Raw genomic sequence first — 17,053 nt, 5'->3', positions numbered from 1 at the left:
TGATTAGATCCTTACATAAGAAGGAGCAGAGCACTCTGCTAGGAAGTTCCAGACTGCCTGAAATAAAAATTCAGTGTCAGTATAGTTCCAGCAGTTCAACCTTGCACACAGTAGCAGCAAACCTTGCTTCAAGTCAGAGCTAGCATTATTTATGAACAAAGGCATTTGATGATAGGAAGCTTTCAACTTCAACAAGAGGTTAAAATATTCTAGAGCAGATCCAACACAGAGCAAACTATCCTCCTCTGCAACAGTTCAGAGAAGGACGCAAGTTATACGCAATGTCAAAACTCTGAGGTCATCTGCACAGAAGACTAAAAGCTTTAATAGAGGTGAGGTGGATGTCAGCTGCATCAATTGTACAGTATACACCAACCCAGGCACAAGAGATTCACAGACACAGCCTCTCAAGCCACATCTGCCCAGCACAGTATGCTTTCTCACCCTTCCTTCTCACATAGCAGTATTCAGGAGCCCCTGGAGCAGCACAACCAGAGCAAGCAGCAGAGGCAGGTACATCACAAATGGTACATATGCAAGGCTTTGACGGTGACTCCGAAGTGACCATGTGATGGCCCCATCCCATCTTCCCCTATATATTAGGGTCTCTCTGGAACACTTGTGCTACCCTTTTCCCTTTGTGGCAGCTGCAAAGCCCTGCAAGCAGAAACACGGGAAAACAAACCCCCAAGATGTATTTCATCTTGGCTTGAGTTCCACTATAAGAGGTCTCTCCTGTCTTTCAGAGACTTGTCCCCAGATTGCCCTAGCTGGATCCTTCTAAAGGTGCCTGCACCACAAGAGGTCATGGGCATTCACACTGCTTAGTTCTTCACTCCATGATGCTCCCCTGTCCACCGATAGGTCCATGCCTGAAGCTGAGTATTCCAGGGATGTGACATCCACCAACTCTCTGGGCAACCTGTTCCAGTGCTTCACCATGCTTACAGTTCTTCCTTCTCTCTAAGCTGAAGCTCCCCTTTCGGTTTAAAGCCATTACCCCTGGGCCTGTCAGGACAGACCCTTGTATAGGCCCTCTCTACCATTCTTGTAGGCCATTTAGGAACTGAAAGACTGCTATAAGGTCTCCCCGTAGCCTTCTCTTCCCCAGGCTGGACAACCTGAACTCTTTCAGCCCATCTTCATGGGAGAGGTGCTCCAGTCCTCTGATCAACACCTTCATTAATTATTAACTATTATTATGTATTCATTATGTATTAGTTACAAACACCTTCAAGGCTAACAGAGACACTCAGAAGTTAAGAGCTTCTGTTCTACATGAAGAATACGGCCAATCATGTCTTGGAGGTGTAATGTAAAACCCAGCACATTTACACTGCCAACTTCCAGTCTAATCCCAGGTAACAAATCTTCATATATGTCTTACCCAAGCACTGCTTGTGTTTTACAACAATGGTCTATTCTGATTGCGTAGGATCAAGGCCACAGGACAGCCCTGACAGCAGGTGAGTGCCATTAGGGAAGGAGCCATGGGGGAAGGAGCAGTATCAATTAAACCGCCTGTGGTGGAACTTTGGGCAGAGCTGTCCAATGGCATATTTATTCATTCCACTGGAATAGACCATGAAGTGTTTCCGTGGGGTCAGTACCAAAGTTAAAAAGCAAGCATGTGTTTTACAAGCATCTGACACTGGCAGCCCACCCACTTGTCTTTCCCACTTACATTACCTCCCGTCAAATACACTCACACAACTCTTGTTGTGGTCAAAAGACCCAAGTGCCAGAGTTATATCATGCCACAGCATTTTACTCTCCTCTGTTAGTAGCCCCTTTTTACAAGCAACAAGAATAGCAAACCAGCTCATTCTCTCAAGATTAAAGTGATTTTACCTGTTGAGGCTTTTTTCAAAGTCTTCTTTTACCTCTCCCAGAATTCAATTTATGCATTTTGCCTAACTGAAGCAATGAGAAATGAAACATGTTCTCATTTCCTTCTACTGTACAACTTTATTTCCAAAAGAACAACTTCCTACTTCACCATCTTAGTTTTTCTAAAAGTAAGTCTACAATCAATCTTAAAAGTATCAAGAACAAAGAAGAGATAAGGATATTTGGATTTTGGCAGGTTTTTTGTTTGCTTTGGGGTTTTTAATTGCTAAAATGAAATGACAGCTTTCAAGGAGAAGGCAGAAAAAACCAACGGCTCTAAAGGCATACATGAACCTGCACCTTAAAGTGAAGCCATCTGTAGGTATTCCACCAGACTTTGACTTTTGACAAGTCTTCTTTGGTAGTGTTGCATGCCCCAACAAAAAGTCTCTTTTTATAGGCAAAATTTCATTCAAAAAAAGTCATAAATCCACTCAGATCAAACATTTATGTCAAGTTTGGTTACTTTATTTCTTTGTGTAGTCAGTTAAAAGAACAGTTAATGAAAACAGATGACCAAGGAAGCTTTTGGTACAGTATCTGAAGAAGTGGATGACCACATTGAACACAATCTTTCTGCTGGTCATTCCCAAACCAAACAGAACTACGGTACACAGGTCTAGTGTAGTGTAAAACCTGATATTAAGCAGCAAGTTACTCACAAGTGGCAGCACAGTACATGGCATCGACTGCATATGGCTACAGCAGCAGTGCTTAAGTGGGTGAGCTGCATAGAATTAGCCTCATGGGCAAACAAATCACCACAACAGCCACCTTAATGGCTCCCTAACAGGTCTGAATTATGCAACTGAGCAAGAACAAAAATGTTTACACCACTCAAATTTCAGCAATAGCTTTTTTCCCACCAGTCTACACTGTATTTGTTCCAGTCTTCATTGCAGTAACCGTTTTCAATTAACTGTCACGTACAATATCAGTAATTACTGCTTATTCAAAGTTACACAGTCCCTGCAACAAAGGTGATATGACTACACTTAAAATAAGAACCCAAAATACATTCAAGAGAATGGCTGCAACGATAAGGCAAGAAACAGTTTTAGAAACAGGTCCTACTAAACAAGACCAACCTATCACCTTGGTAAGGTTTCAGACTTGAATGGGTCCATTTGAAGTTAAATGTTTACTCACCAGTAACACTTCAATACATTGGTAAAAATATTCAAAGACGTGAGTTTATCAGACTGCCAGCAATCACAACCCAGGTCTTATCACAAGTACGCTTTCACATGTAAGAGTTTTGCCTTTACAGGTGTGCAAAGTGCCTTCTACAAAGGTTTTACGACAGATTCTTTCAGGAAAAATAATTGCACATTGACAAAAAGACGTCAGCATTCCAAAATTCTTCCAAACTGCATAATATAAACCTTTGGCCTGCTACTACTTAAAGCTATACACTAGGCAAATAGCATTATTGGCAGCTATCTCACAGCAACATTAAAAAATAGCATCAGTTGTTTACAAAAGAAAACAAAACCTAAAATAACTTTGGGTAGGGAGTGAAATGTACACCTATAAACATCAAGGAACCTAGAAGGAAGTTGTTTGGCTAGAGTAGATGAGCTAACCAGAGCTCCTACGTCCATCTTATTACATGTTATTTCATCAGTGTCAGCATTCAAACCCATGTGGATATTTCCTTCATTATCTTGCTCCAGAGTCTTGATTCTTGCACCTTTAGAACCACCCTGGCTAGCTAAGCATATTGCTGTAACTTCACAGTTCTTCAGAGCTACTAGAAGCAGTAGTTCTAACAGTGTTAACTGTTACTGATCTCAGCTGAGGATACTGCAAGCATCAGCCTTTTGCCATCCTCTGTGCACTACAATCTAGGTAAAAGTGAAGCGCAGAACAGCATCAATAGCCTACATCAGTACAAATAAACCCCAACTTTATTTGTAAGCCTCTATTAGCAAAGCTCAAAAGATGCTAAAGATGTTTCAAGAAAAATGTGCCAGTACTTGCTAAACTGAAAGCCTCATCACGTGACAAAGACCCAGAGACACAATAATATTGTGACATTAAGTTGTGTAAGGCAAACAACTGAAAGCAGCAGGGAACAGAATCCAATTGCTTTTGCTGTTTGAACCCATGGGAATACTACTAATTAAAAAACCCCACATCACTACACATTCCCTTCTAAGCATATAGGCTAGAGGAAGGAGACTTATCAATATTTCTACATGTGTTTGACGGATATGTGCAAAGTACTGCCTAATCATGCTTGAAAGTATAATCCTGTAACACAAAGCATTCTTTTATGTACAGGCTAGTGAATAAAACAGAGACTTTTAGATTCCAAAGAAAGTCAGGGTTGATCTTTCATATTCTAATATTGAAACATTCAAATCATTTCATGAAGTGAATGCTCCATTAGCTTTTGAATGGTATTCACAGATGACAAATTAAAACATGAAGGCACTAAACAGTGCTCTTTTCCAGATATAGGCCTGCTTGATGAAACAGGAAATGCTGCTGCTTTTAGCCAAATAATTGAACCAAAACACAAGCCTGGAAATCATAGGTTTAAGCTTCTTAACATTTTTAAGTACAAGACCAATTTTGTAGTCCCGTTTAAGTTTTTGTACAAGGAATAATGATCCAAACACCATCACGTATCCAAGCTTTTGAGAGAAAACAGAAGCTGTTCATGACACGACCTGTTGGTAGTTCTCTCATATACACATTAGAAATGGTACATGCTTGTTTCTTCTCTCATGCATCAATCTTCAAAGTTGCTAGATAAACAGAAGCGTAGCTCTTCATTCTGAAGTGCAATGTCAGAACAGCCGTGTAACTCAAACAGGAGGAACCACTTATCACCTTAAAACATCTTCCAGCAAACATGAGGTACCAAATTGATTGCTATAACACGATCCAAGTGTTAACAGTGACGTCTACCAATTTGGTCAAAATGCCCTAACTGGTTCCAAGAAAGAAGTTTTGTCAGGTACCGTATACCTGATATACAAGTGCACAAAGCAAACTAGAGAAGTGCTTAGTATCCAAAACCCAAAGATGACACTTCAGAACACGAAACAGTGAGCACATAACCTAAGCATCTTCTCCCATCCAACACAAGTTGGACTTGGAGTAAAAGGTTCCAGAAAAACATACAGAAAGCTAGCAGGACTGTTAAACCTGTAACCCTTCTTATGCCAAAACCAAGAAAACAGATCTTATCCACGATGCCTTTTTTTTTAAAGGAGATACTAAAAACCTCCAACTCATGTGCATCTAATATAAAGTATAGAAAATCAATAAGAACATAACAAATCTCACTTTAGAATACTTTCTAAAGCAGAATATTCTTTCAATCCTTTTTCAAGTTCACATGCATTCTCAAGGTGGAAGAAAAAATATATAATGATATATAGCTAAGTCAATAAAACTCAATTTTGCTATATGCAGTTACAGTGCTGTAAAGAAAAAGATAATTTAGAAACCATTTCAAGTCTGAAATGCCTAGTATGTTCAGACTAATGCAAAGGCTAAGCCTGTGGTCCAAGACCTGCCCGTGTGCAGAGATAGGAACTACAGCAGCTGAGCATTTTTAATGGAGACTTCTCTCCACCGCTTCTTTCCTCCAATATCCTATGACTTACTGCTGAAGTCCTCCCTGAACCTCTACCAAAGCAGCCTACATTGGTAGTTCAGAAGTAGAGGTCCACAGGTACTAATATTACCTTTTAGGTCATTTTTTCACTAAGATCAAACCACTGAACGACACAGTGCAGAGGTGCTTAACTATTCATAGTTAGTATGAAGTTCAACAGAGCGCTTTAAGTTGTGTCTTCTGCGGGTGCCCTTCGCTGTCGAGCAGCTTTCTGTCTACCTCTCTGCGGCGAGGGTGGAGTCTCCTGTTCAGCTTCAGTCTCTGAAGGCTCGTTGTCTCCCTCTTGGGACCCCGTGTCACCTATCAATTCTCTCAGGAATTTGAATTTAGATAGAAACAACTGCCAGACCACGTACCAGCCTGCAGGAGAAAGAAAAAAGGTACTGCTTAGTCACTGCATACAAAATGACAGTCAGCTCTCAGGCAAAGTACACCAGAAATGTGAGAAAAAAAACTGATCAGCTCCCATTTTTTAACTGCCAACTCTCAATCCCAGCACTTTCCCAACACACTTCCTCTTTTCTACAGTCCTGTAAATACCAATTCTATTTGATAAAGTTTGTCCTCATCTGGAAGCAAACATTTAAGCCTACACACTCTGAATTGTGCTGCCACAGCAAGCAGTAGATGTGAGATCACATCTGCACAAAGGTGTTAACTGTCAGGAGAAAAGGAATTTCTGTGGTTATATCTACAACAAGGACTCAAGATTCTTTACAAAAGCACTGTGAAGAGGCAGCAGTAGTTTCTGCTCTCACTCAAACACATCATTCTGAAAATCACATTCAAAAACCTGTTTTGCATAATCACTATTAAGAACTCTTGTGGAGACCTTGAAATTAATACCATGTTTTACCATAAATCCTATTTTGACAGGCAGGTCTTCCTGATGTCCACTGAAAGGCCACATCCCCCAAATTCAACGTATTCCTTCACCATGCCCAAATCCCATTAAATTAACATTCTCTGGTAAATTTATATTCTGTTCCATCACTAAAATGCCCTGGGTCCAAAAGCTATGCAAGTAAAGAGCTGAGCTGGTCACATTTCTTGAAAAGATATTTAAGATCTATCTCCTTCTCTACAAGTGTTTCTATAACAAGTAGACAAGGAACTTTAAAAAAGCAGATCTACTTATATCAAAACCTAAGTGAGAAATCTTCCCTTTAAAAGGTCTCCCTTATCTAAGCATTCAGGTCAAAAGAGACTGGAGTTTTTACTCATCTGAGCACTAGTGCTGCCCCTTTCCCTCTAGTCAAGTCAAGTTTTCCATCAGCCAGTCAAGTTTTCCATCAGCCATAGAACAGGAATGCAGCTTCTGTGAAATACATAGTTTAGTAGCATAAAGTTTAAACAGCTATTTGAAAACATATGCTATATAAGCATCATTCGCAACACTAAAAAACCATCTGTCTTGCAGAGAGTTATGAACTAATACTCCCATTCTCCATTCAGATGTGGCTAGTTATTCAAACCTACACGGCTGACCTATGCAAACATTCAGAGCCCTGTTTTACAGAGATAGTGAAACCCATCCTCACTATTCCAAAGTTGTCAGCAGAAACAGTCCTCTAAGCGTGGACAACAGGGACATGTTAGGGAAGACAAAGACTAATAAATGGCACTTGTGTAACCACAGCACAACTATTTTTCTTCCACTTCTGTAATCAGTCATGCTGATAAAAGCAGGCCACTGCTCAAGAGGAAACAAGATCCCTCCCTTCCTCTCCATCCTGGAATACTTTTCACATCCTGCAGACTTTTTAATTTCCAGGAGTAGCTCCCATGGCAGTAATTATGACTCTCTCAGGACAGGATCATAATTACATCCTGGGCTCAGCTTCAGTGACCACACCTCCCCACGTCCAGCTGGAAGCCCTCCTGAGCTACTGAGGTGGTCACTGACCCAGGCTTGTGAGTGAAAGCTACTTCCTCCCTATTGAACCACCTCACTAACCCGTTTAATAGTACCATACATTTTGTGAAAACAACCCTATACCAGCAAGAAAGCACTAATGGTCGAATCTCTGCCCACAAGCATGGCTGGGCCCAGTCATGCAGCTATGAGGGGAGCTATGAGACTTTGACAGCCTCTTAAGTGGCTATTAACACCATGCCACATTATTGGACGTCACAGCCACATCTGCATTGTTGGGTGTTATGGGATTAACCTCTTCGAATCTCCAGGGCACTTCCATCAGCTCCCACCTACAGGAAGTGGAGGTGGTGAGTGAAGGGGAGAAACATTCCTGACCCTTAGTTCCTTGGCACAGTTGGCAGAGGTGCAGGTCCAGGTTGATTCATCCAGAAGAGGCAAGCATGGCCATATTCATCAGGGCAGGACAACCAGCTGTGACCAGTGCTCATCGGTGATCCTGACAATCTCAGCTGCTCGGCTCCTTGGGACACTGAACTCTGGAGTGGGACTGTCTTCCACATCAGGTGCTCTGCTTGATGGCCCTTGCTACCTTATATTCTTGTATTCTTGTCAATACCCTGGTTTTCTCCGAGTTCTGTACTAGTGGCAATTGTTATAATTTGTAGCTACAAAATAAATCTACCCACTCTTGAAAGCCGGAAGTGACATAGAATTTCGTTCCATCTCTATGACAGGTCGCATTACCATCTACACAAGTCACGAATCTGGCTGTTACTCAGATGAACGGGCCACCTTCACTTAATCTGGAAAAGAGACAGCTTGTTCGCCTTTCCAAATAACCTTTTATGATCTAAATGAATTCCTAAAGCCTAAACCAAGTATTTCCTTTTCCATTAATACCTAAACCTTTAAATGACTTATGTTTAATTTGAATGTGATGTCCCCCAAGATCTCCCAGCCTATACCAGAGAAATTTAGGTATAAAATCAAAAGGTAATCAAAGCAGAAAGATTTCTTCCTTTCCTTTGCTCTAGTTACAGTGCCAGCCTGGGCAGAAAGTTCAAAACACTGGTTAAGAGAAACTATCTCCATAAACAATACCAATTAAATATACCATTAAACAAAACCACACACTTGGACCCTGGAGGCAGATTCATAGCACTCAGTTACTTCTGAAACAGAAGACAATGCGTTTTCTATTCATTTCTCAGCCTCTTACTAGCATTGCAAAATGCTAACACCCGATGTCATGCCATGCAGAAGAACTGTAAGTTACTCAATAGCATATTTTTAAAAGAGGAAGAAAAAAAAGTAATTTAAAATAAAGGAAAAAAAGACATTTCCACACGTTCTTGTCTTTACACAGCTCAGTTTAGCTTCACAGCACTTTTGCTGTAGAGCTCTTCCTGGACAGGTAACTGACACCAGCTGTTTGCATCTCAAATGCTTCCACTTCATTCAGGTAAGTTGCTTTCAAAGAAGAAACAAAATGTTTTATTTGAATTGGTATTCCCATCCTTGCTTTCTTTTCTTTAGCCATTTGATTTACCTTTTCAAATCATCCTTAGGCTTGATTGAAACTGTGGAAGTCAAGCAGCACACCCACAGCACGTCTTAGAGCAACCATTAATTGGTGAAAGAAGTTGCCCCTCCAGCAAATCAGTTGAATCCAACAGTACATCACTGCAATGTGAAGCTGGGGCTCTGGCTCTTGGTGTAGCAGATATCCAAGTCCAGAGTGAGTCAAGAAATCCCTCCCTGTCTACCACAGACAATGCTTTCCACTTTGGCAAAACAACAGCTCCAAGCCCTGCAGAGTTTAGTACTCAATGGAAGCTGGGAGCCACCGTCTCACTTAAAATGCAACTAGCAGGTGTCATTCAAAACCATTTAAGTCACATTTATCATTGTGCCATCACATGTTATGCCAATCCCTCTTATAAATCATGAAGCAATATGTTTGCGAAGATGGGTCCACAAGCCAAAGCCTCTTCTGACTCACAGACACATTCATAGACAGAACTACCTGATGCAATATCAGGTAGTCCAACAGATTTTGTGATTTGACTATGCTTCATTAAAGCTACCTTTTCTGTTACTTCCCACACCAGCTCCTAGTTCTTTGTGAAGGAGAAAGAAACAAAGTGATCTGACTGTAGCACTACTCCTCCTGAGAGGTACCAGTCTCAGGTCACTCACCTCATGCTGGCTGTACACTGAGGGTTTTCTTTAATGGAGTACATTTTCCTACTACAGTTGAATCAGGAAGAACAAAGGGAAAAAAAAGCCCTGGGCTAATATGGTGTGCTTGGGTAAAGCAACCTGGTTTTTCTTATGTGAAATACCAATGAAACTACAAAAGGAGGGAAGGTGATGTGGTAAGAGCACAGGACAAGACTCTGAAGCTCTGGCTTCTATTTCTGACCCTACTAGAGGCTTCCTGTGCAGCCTGGCAAGATCATTTTACCTCCGTGTTCCCATCATTTTGAAAATAGGATGCTATTACACCAGCATACGTAGACTAATTTACAACTGCAGTATCACAAAGGTGAGTGTTGCCTGTATTCAGATGCTGAAGCATCCATCACGGCAAATCTTCAGTGGCTACAGATGAAAAAAAAAAAAAAGGAGCACAAAGCTCTAGATGCTAAACTTGAGATGTGAAGAGAACAGGAGTCTACTCAGAGCTCTGTGACAGACATCTGTGACCACAGACAAGTCACATCAATGCCAAGCCATTTTTAAGATGTAAATAATATACCACCCCAGAGAACAGCTTTGCTATGGAGAAGATGGGGCTAAAGGAAGCATGGACTACTTTGATACTGGAATAACAGAAGACATCAAGCAACATGAGGCTTGGTTCTGCGCCATTCCTTAAACCTGGCCCTGTTTAGTGCAACCCTACCACATACTGCTTGCTGACTGATCGAGGAAACTTGCTCTCTTCCCATCTCCCATTTGTAACAGCTTCAAAACATAACTTCAAATTAAAAGGTATTTTATCTTTATTGGTGGTCTAATCAAGCATGACTTCCCTTATCTTTTGAGGTATTTTACCAGATTCACTAATTTAAGGCAGTTACAAAACTGTTTAAACAAAGCATTAAATACAAACTATTCAGGTAGTATTTAAAGCTCACAGGCTTTTCCCCATCTGCAACTGGATCTAGACTTGGGAAGCAAACCACACATTCATTTCAGCACTTTGAGTTACAGGACTTTTATTTTAAGGTCATCTCTCCCAAACCACATCTCATTAGCCTTTCCTGCCAAGTGAGATGAACACTTCCATTTGTTCCACCAAGAGCACTTTTGCAATTGCACACAGCTCCTTGTGTTATTACATTGAGAAAATAAAACAATTACACAGAGGTATGCAGAACTAGAGTTCACCTGGCTGGCATTTTACCTTATCATTTATATACCTTTACCCTTGACTACAGATGAGTTCCTCTCATCTAGAGGAACATGGAATACACAAAAGCAGCAATGAGAGCACCACAGAATCAGAAAACATGGGAATAAAACCAGTGGAAGCAAAGTATCTTAGTTTAATTTTTAAAAGAGGAACATAATTGCCATGTTTACAGTCCTCCAATGGTTTCTATGTCGGATGTGATCAGTTTACAAAGAGATGTTTAGCTGCAGGCCTTCCGTGCTTCAAATTCAGATTAACACTACAAGTCACAGTTGCAAGCATCCAGAAGTGTTTAAAAGAAATCAGGTCATTTATTCAAAGTACTTTTATAGACCTAAAAGTCTAATCCAAGCATAAACACTCGCTTTTCATGTGGCTGAAGAAATGGTCCAATTAACTTCTGATAATTTACGCTCTGAATTTTGTCTTTTAACTTTAGAAAAAAATGATTAAATTATTCCCCCACCCACGTTATTTAAGTTTTATAGCACTTATTTCTTATTTGTGACAAGAAGCAGAAATCTACATGATGCTAGTATGTCTCCTCAATACTTAAGTCTCTTGTTCTCTGCAAGCATTGACACCACGAGTCCTTTTATAAACCACTCAAAATCCAAGTTACAGCCTTTTAGGCTCTTCCTGTAGGTAAGAAGGTAGATAATAAACTGTCTGTAACTGCTACAGATAAACAGTTAATGTACTCTGCTTTTTCTGTTAATGGCCTTGACACTTTTCCTTGACTATTGTCCATTAATAATCCTAGCATCAAACCCAGATATTAATTAATAAATGCTATATGATGGAAAAAAACCCCTTTACCATCAATACTGTAAATCACCATAAAATCCTATTTATTAAGTCACTTCTAACAGGGTAATAGTTCAAACATCCCCCTCCCCAAAAAGCAACAAACATGTCAACTTCTTGTATTCAGTACTTTTGAAATCTAGGTGACTTTTAGCAATGATTTTATAGGCTCTGATACTCTTGAAAGTAAAATATAATGAAGGACTCAAAGTAAAGTATTAATTGAACCCAAGTTGAATGTATAACACAGAACTCTCTAAGTGGTTTATAAAAAGACTTAGAAATAATTAATAACTGACTCTAAACTGCTGTTCTCTTTAAGCAAGAAAGCACTCAAGAGATGCTTAAGTTGGCAGGCAAAGTTAAAGACAACCTAAGCATGTCAATTCCATTTGTCACATACAGACTAAAGCAGAAAGACCTGGAGAGAGTGATCCTGGTGTCAAATTTTTAACAGCATGTTGCAAAATCATTTTGATCTGTCAAGCAAGAGAGTAAGCAAAGTATGCACACTCTGAAAACATAAAAGCCCTGGCAAGTACCACCTTTCATCTTCTGAAAGAGGAAAAGTGGCCATACAATACCTAATGGGCACATAGAAACTTGAACAAATATCCAGTTGGATCATCATTTAGTCTGTAACCACAGACAGTACAGGATCCACTGAAAAAGAGCACAAGAGCAGGAAAGTATATGAGGTGAACCTCCATACACCCTTGTAGCCCCAGTTACTTGTATTTTGAAGTTTCCTTTTCTATTTGTACTTTGGCTTAAAGATGTTGACTTTTCTTCTCATAACTTAAATTCATAAAGTTCCAGCATTTAAAATATTCTCTATGAGCTTGCATTTTTTTCCCTTAGGCTTGTTGCTTGATCATTTAACTTTATGTACTCCAAATCCTCTCTAATGAGAACATTTTGCAACCATTCCCAGTTCACTTTTTTCATTCTGTTCAAGTTTATGACCAGAAGTCTTCCTCCAGTCATCTATTTTCCAGACTAGACATATCTAACCTATTTTGAGCTTCTTCATGCAGAAATCATTACTTAGCTCTCATCATCCAATCCTTTTAAAAGAGAACTAGAATTTAACTTTTTTTTTGGCTAAAGTAACACACTAACAAGAAAATACATTGTCTGAGACATAGGCACATGGTAGATTCTTGTAGCAATATAATGACATTTCCTATCCTATTTTAAATTTCAGATATTTGATCTGCCTATTTGCTTGCTACAAAGCATTACATGGATATTTTGGAGAAACTATTGCAATGACTCCAGCTAATCCTTTATTTGGGACACTAACAGCTCAGTTTGAAGCTATTACATTTCCCCACATAAATTATGCATCCGTGTATTTCACACTTTTTACGTGCACCACTCCATACACGTTAATATTGAATTTCACCTCCCATTTAACTATCCAGTCCCTTGATATTGCAGAATCTTTTCACAATGCTTTGCTATTTTGACTATGACTAACAATTCTTAACTGCCCGTTGACTCTTCATTTTGCTCCCTGGGTTCTCAAATACCACTTTTAAAAAGCAAATGGCAGGTGGATTTGTCTCACAAGAATCTCACCATAGGCTATAGCACAGTTTGCATTTGGTGGGGGTTTGGTTCAGCACATTGATGACACCCACACACACTATGCTGCTGATTCCTTCCAAGAACTCAAACAGACCTGCGAGGTGTGCCTCCCATTGAAATAACCATTCCCTCTGCATCCAAAAAAACCCCAAAGCAAGCCTTGAATTCACAAAAGAAAAACAAACAAAAAAAAAAACTCCTAGGAGCTGGTCACAATCTATTCTAGTGAACAGATGTCAAAAGCTGAGAAATACCAGGAGGAAGTTTACTTGCTTCCATTCACTGCTACTTCAGACCCATGCACGAGCTGCACTGAATGACTTCTGAGTAGCTCGTTCACTCAAAAAGCTGGCATCTTCAGATTAGCCACAGAATCAAGCTCTGCAAGCAGTTCAAGGCTCAAAATGATACGGAAACAAAGCGAAGGCGGCGCTGTGAACTCACCCGCTCGCCCACATCCTGGGGCATGCGGCCCTTTCATTTCCTCAATCAATCTGAGCAAAGAGGAACGACCAGAGATTGAGAAGCGGGGGCGGGGGGGGGGGGGGGGGGGAGGGGAGGGAACAAGTACACTGCAGGCCGGAGACAGGCCAACGCCCCGCACCTCCTCACGCCCCCGCCGAGGGGAACGGCCGCGACTCACCGCACAGCATGAAGAGCAGCACGCAGGCCAGTGTGGCCACGATCACCACCAAGGTCAGCCCGATGCTCTGCCACATGGCGCCGGCCGCCTCACTCCGCCGGGGGGGCCTTCCTCGAAGATGCCTCCCAACTGCGGCAGCCCAGTCCCACCGGCAGTCGCCAGAGCCCGCTCAGCCCGACGGGGGCTGAGGTGCGGGCAGAGGCCCGCCGGTGGTTACGAGGTGGTTACGACCATGCCTCGCATCGCTGCCCGCCGCGCCCAGGAAAGGGCAGAAGCAGCTTCGCGGCTCAGCCGCGAGCCCGACGGTGGCTGGGGGAAGGGGAGGGGAGCCAGACCGAGCCGGCGCAAACACCGGCACTCTCTCCCGCCGTCGCTCACCAGCGCAGCGGCAGGGGCGGGGCGGCCCCTCGAGCGCGGCGTGGGGATGCGGGTCGGGGCGCGGTGCCTGCTGGAAGCTGTAGTTCATCTCCCTCCCCAGCGGCCGGAGCGGGTGGGTGCGCTCGCTGCCGGGGACAGCAAGTCCCGGCGTGCCCCGCGGATCCCACTCGCGGCGCGAGGCGGTGCCTCGCCCCGCGGAGGCTGAGCGATGGCTGGCTGGCCAGATTGCTTCCCGTGCGGTGATTTACTGTAAGGATGGGGCGACAGCTCTGTTTCCGCCTCTTCCCGTTGCTGCCCTCGCTTCCCTCATTTGACCGATAAGGGGCAGCAGGGCTGCCAGGCCTTAGCCAAGGCAGTGCTTTTACATCTGTGCTACCTTGTGTGGTTCGAATTCCACATGACCTTGGCTCTTGCCCTCTGTTGACAGTGTAGCGAAACATCAAAGCCGGTTTTTCCCACTTGGAGAAATCTGAGGAAATAATCTCTTCCAGGAATCGAGAGATAAGTGCGAGGCAATCTTGTGTCTGTTACAGACTTTGCCTTTAGCACTGGAATAAGATTATAACTTTGTAGTGTAAGCACTCTGGTTAATGTTTCTAAAACTACTGAACGTCTGTGTTTAAATCTACAACTACAGAAGCCTGATTTCCTGTGGAGATGTCACCCTTGCAATGTCAGAGAAAGCTCATGCAGTTCTCCTTTGTGTTTCTTTTATGGGTTATTTAAAAGTCTCGCCTTTGAAGAGAAGATAAAAGTTCTTAGTTTTCCAACTTATTGAGAGTGACGTGGTTCCTGCTCTCTAGATACTTGTAAACGAAAATTACCTACACAATGCAGTCCCACATTTACGTTCTTAAATTTGATATCACTTCACCAAACCATACCAGAGTTCTCTTTCCGTCCCTAGCCTCTGCCAACGTTCCTAGCCCTGTTTAATACTCTGCCTAACCCACTCACAGTGTATTTTGCCAAGATCATTTAATTTGAACTGTATTTTCTGTTATTTCTGTTAAATATCACTCTATTTCTAGTCTAGGCAATTGTTCTACACACTTAAGCAAGGTTTCTTCTGTCTTGCAAACAAACTGCAAACTGGCAATGGTTACTACTGTATTAACTTTTGAAAAAGAAATTTAAGCTCTCTCCTACAGTGTTCTGATTATCTGATTTTTTTTTTTTTTACTTATCTGCAGTTAGAGTAAGTTCTCTGGCTATGGCATTATCATTTTTTCTCTCCTGTAAAACAGCTGTCCCATTTTAGGGCTATTGATATATTCCAAATACATCACCCTGTGGTTCCAAACTGGTTTCCTAATAGTAGTTGATTAATTCACATCACAACCCCAAGTGTCACAGAACGATTCACCATTCATAACGGAAGAAAGAATTATCTTGGAATGGTATTCTGAAGTGATAAATAGATACAATCCACATATACAAATCATGAATATTTGTGAAGATACATTTATACACACGTGGATCATATGCTCATGAGCAAATAGACATTATACCATCCAAGGCAATATACTAGGAAATAGAGATGAGAGCAGCAATTAGATCTTTCCTATTACACTGCGTAGGTAGAGGGCCTTGTAATCAATGTATGTTCAGTTTGGGAAACTCTATTTGTCACTTTCTCTAGAACATAAAGAAAGTGTCTCTCTAGCTTATCCAGCAAGCTGGTAACCATGTTGTAGAAGACCATCAGATCAGTTAGGCGTGATTTCTCACTTGTGAGTCTATGTTGACTACTCACCTTCTTGACCCTCATGTGTTTGAGACAATTTCCAGAAGGATTTTTCTCCACGAACTTTCCTTGAACTCAGGTGAAGCTCACTAGCCTGTAGTTCTCCAAATCTTCCTTTCTACCCTTCTTGAAGATAATAGAGTTACTTGGTCTCTTCCTGCCTTGAGAAACCTCTCCCAGTCACCAATGTATTTCAGAGGTAATTGAGAGTGGTCTCACAGTGACATCAGCTAGATCCCTCAGCACCCGCAGATACAACCACTAAGGCCCTGTGAACTTAGATATTTCCAGTTTGATTAAGTGTGTCCTAAACTGGTTATTCTCCACTGAAGGTAAGTCTTCCTTGTTCCAGACTCCCTCTAGTCTTGGTGGCCCGAGACTGCTGAAGACCAGTTTGGATGAATTATTGAAGTTGTCCTTGGGACAGACAACAAGGAAGTCAAAAACACTATCTAGCATAATAGCTGAACCACTTAAATAGGAGGTAGAAGCTCAAACCCACGAACATAGGTAAGGGGTAACTGTGGGTGTTACACTCTAACCAAGCCAAGCCATGGGTTACACTTCCTCCTCCAACCATTTGGTGAAAAGTCTTGTTATCCTATATACACAGATTTCCAGCTGAATGAAAAAACCTAAACATAATATTAAATGTATTTTATGTAACACTTTTCTTCAGACAGAAATTAAATTATATATCTGTCCCACTAGATATCATTTCATGTGCTAATTGGCCAGAAATCTGTACTAATACCAACGATGATGCAGCTGGGATCACTGAGCTGCAATGGGGGTATTGTTATTTTTCTGAAACCCGTGAAATCACACAAAGGAAAAAGAGATTAGGTTTGGACAGATGAGGTATTCTAATCACTGAAGTTCAGAAGTAAGGTTGTTTATACAAATCTAAGCTTGTTCTGTCCAGTTTCTTATGGGTTTATGTGTGATATGGAGTTACAGAATTGAAGATGGCTCGACTATTCCTTGAAGATGGCAAAACTTCATAATGTCATGGTCTTTTATTCATTGTCTTACAAGAGCTCCTCACTGCATACTATCAA

At 41.5% G+C, this 17,053-nt stretch overlaps 1 protein-coding gene across 1 annotated transcript; it reads right to left on the bottom strand.

Annotated features, from left to right (window-relative positions):
- Positions 1–2,336: 2,336 nt before the first annotated feature.
- On the bottom strand, positions 2,337–14,268 carry SMIM13 (small integral membrane protein 13). Its single transcript, XM_061995804.1, has 2 exons — positions 13,868–14,268; positions 2,337–5,884 (listed from the first exon to the last, which is right to left on the bottom strand). The coding sequence occupies exons 1-2, from the start codon at positions 13,941–13,943 to the stop codon at positions 5,691–5,693; spliced, it is 270 nt and encodes an 89-aa protein (XP_061851788.1). The 5' UTR covers positions 13,944–14,268; the 3' UTR covers positions 2,337–5,690.
- Positions 14,269–17,053: the final 2,785 nt, after the last annotated feature.

This window comes from Colius striatus, chromosome 4 (assembly GCF_028858725.1).
Source record: "Colius striatus isolate bColStr4 chromosome 4, bColStr4.1.hap1, whole genome shotgun sequence".
NCBI lineage: Eukaryota > Metazoa > Chordata > Aves > Coliiformes > Coliidae > Colius > Colius striatus.
This window is presented reverse-complemented; position numbering and strand designations above follow the sequence as displayed.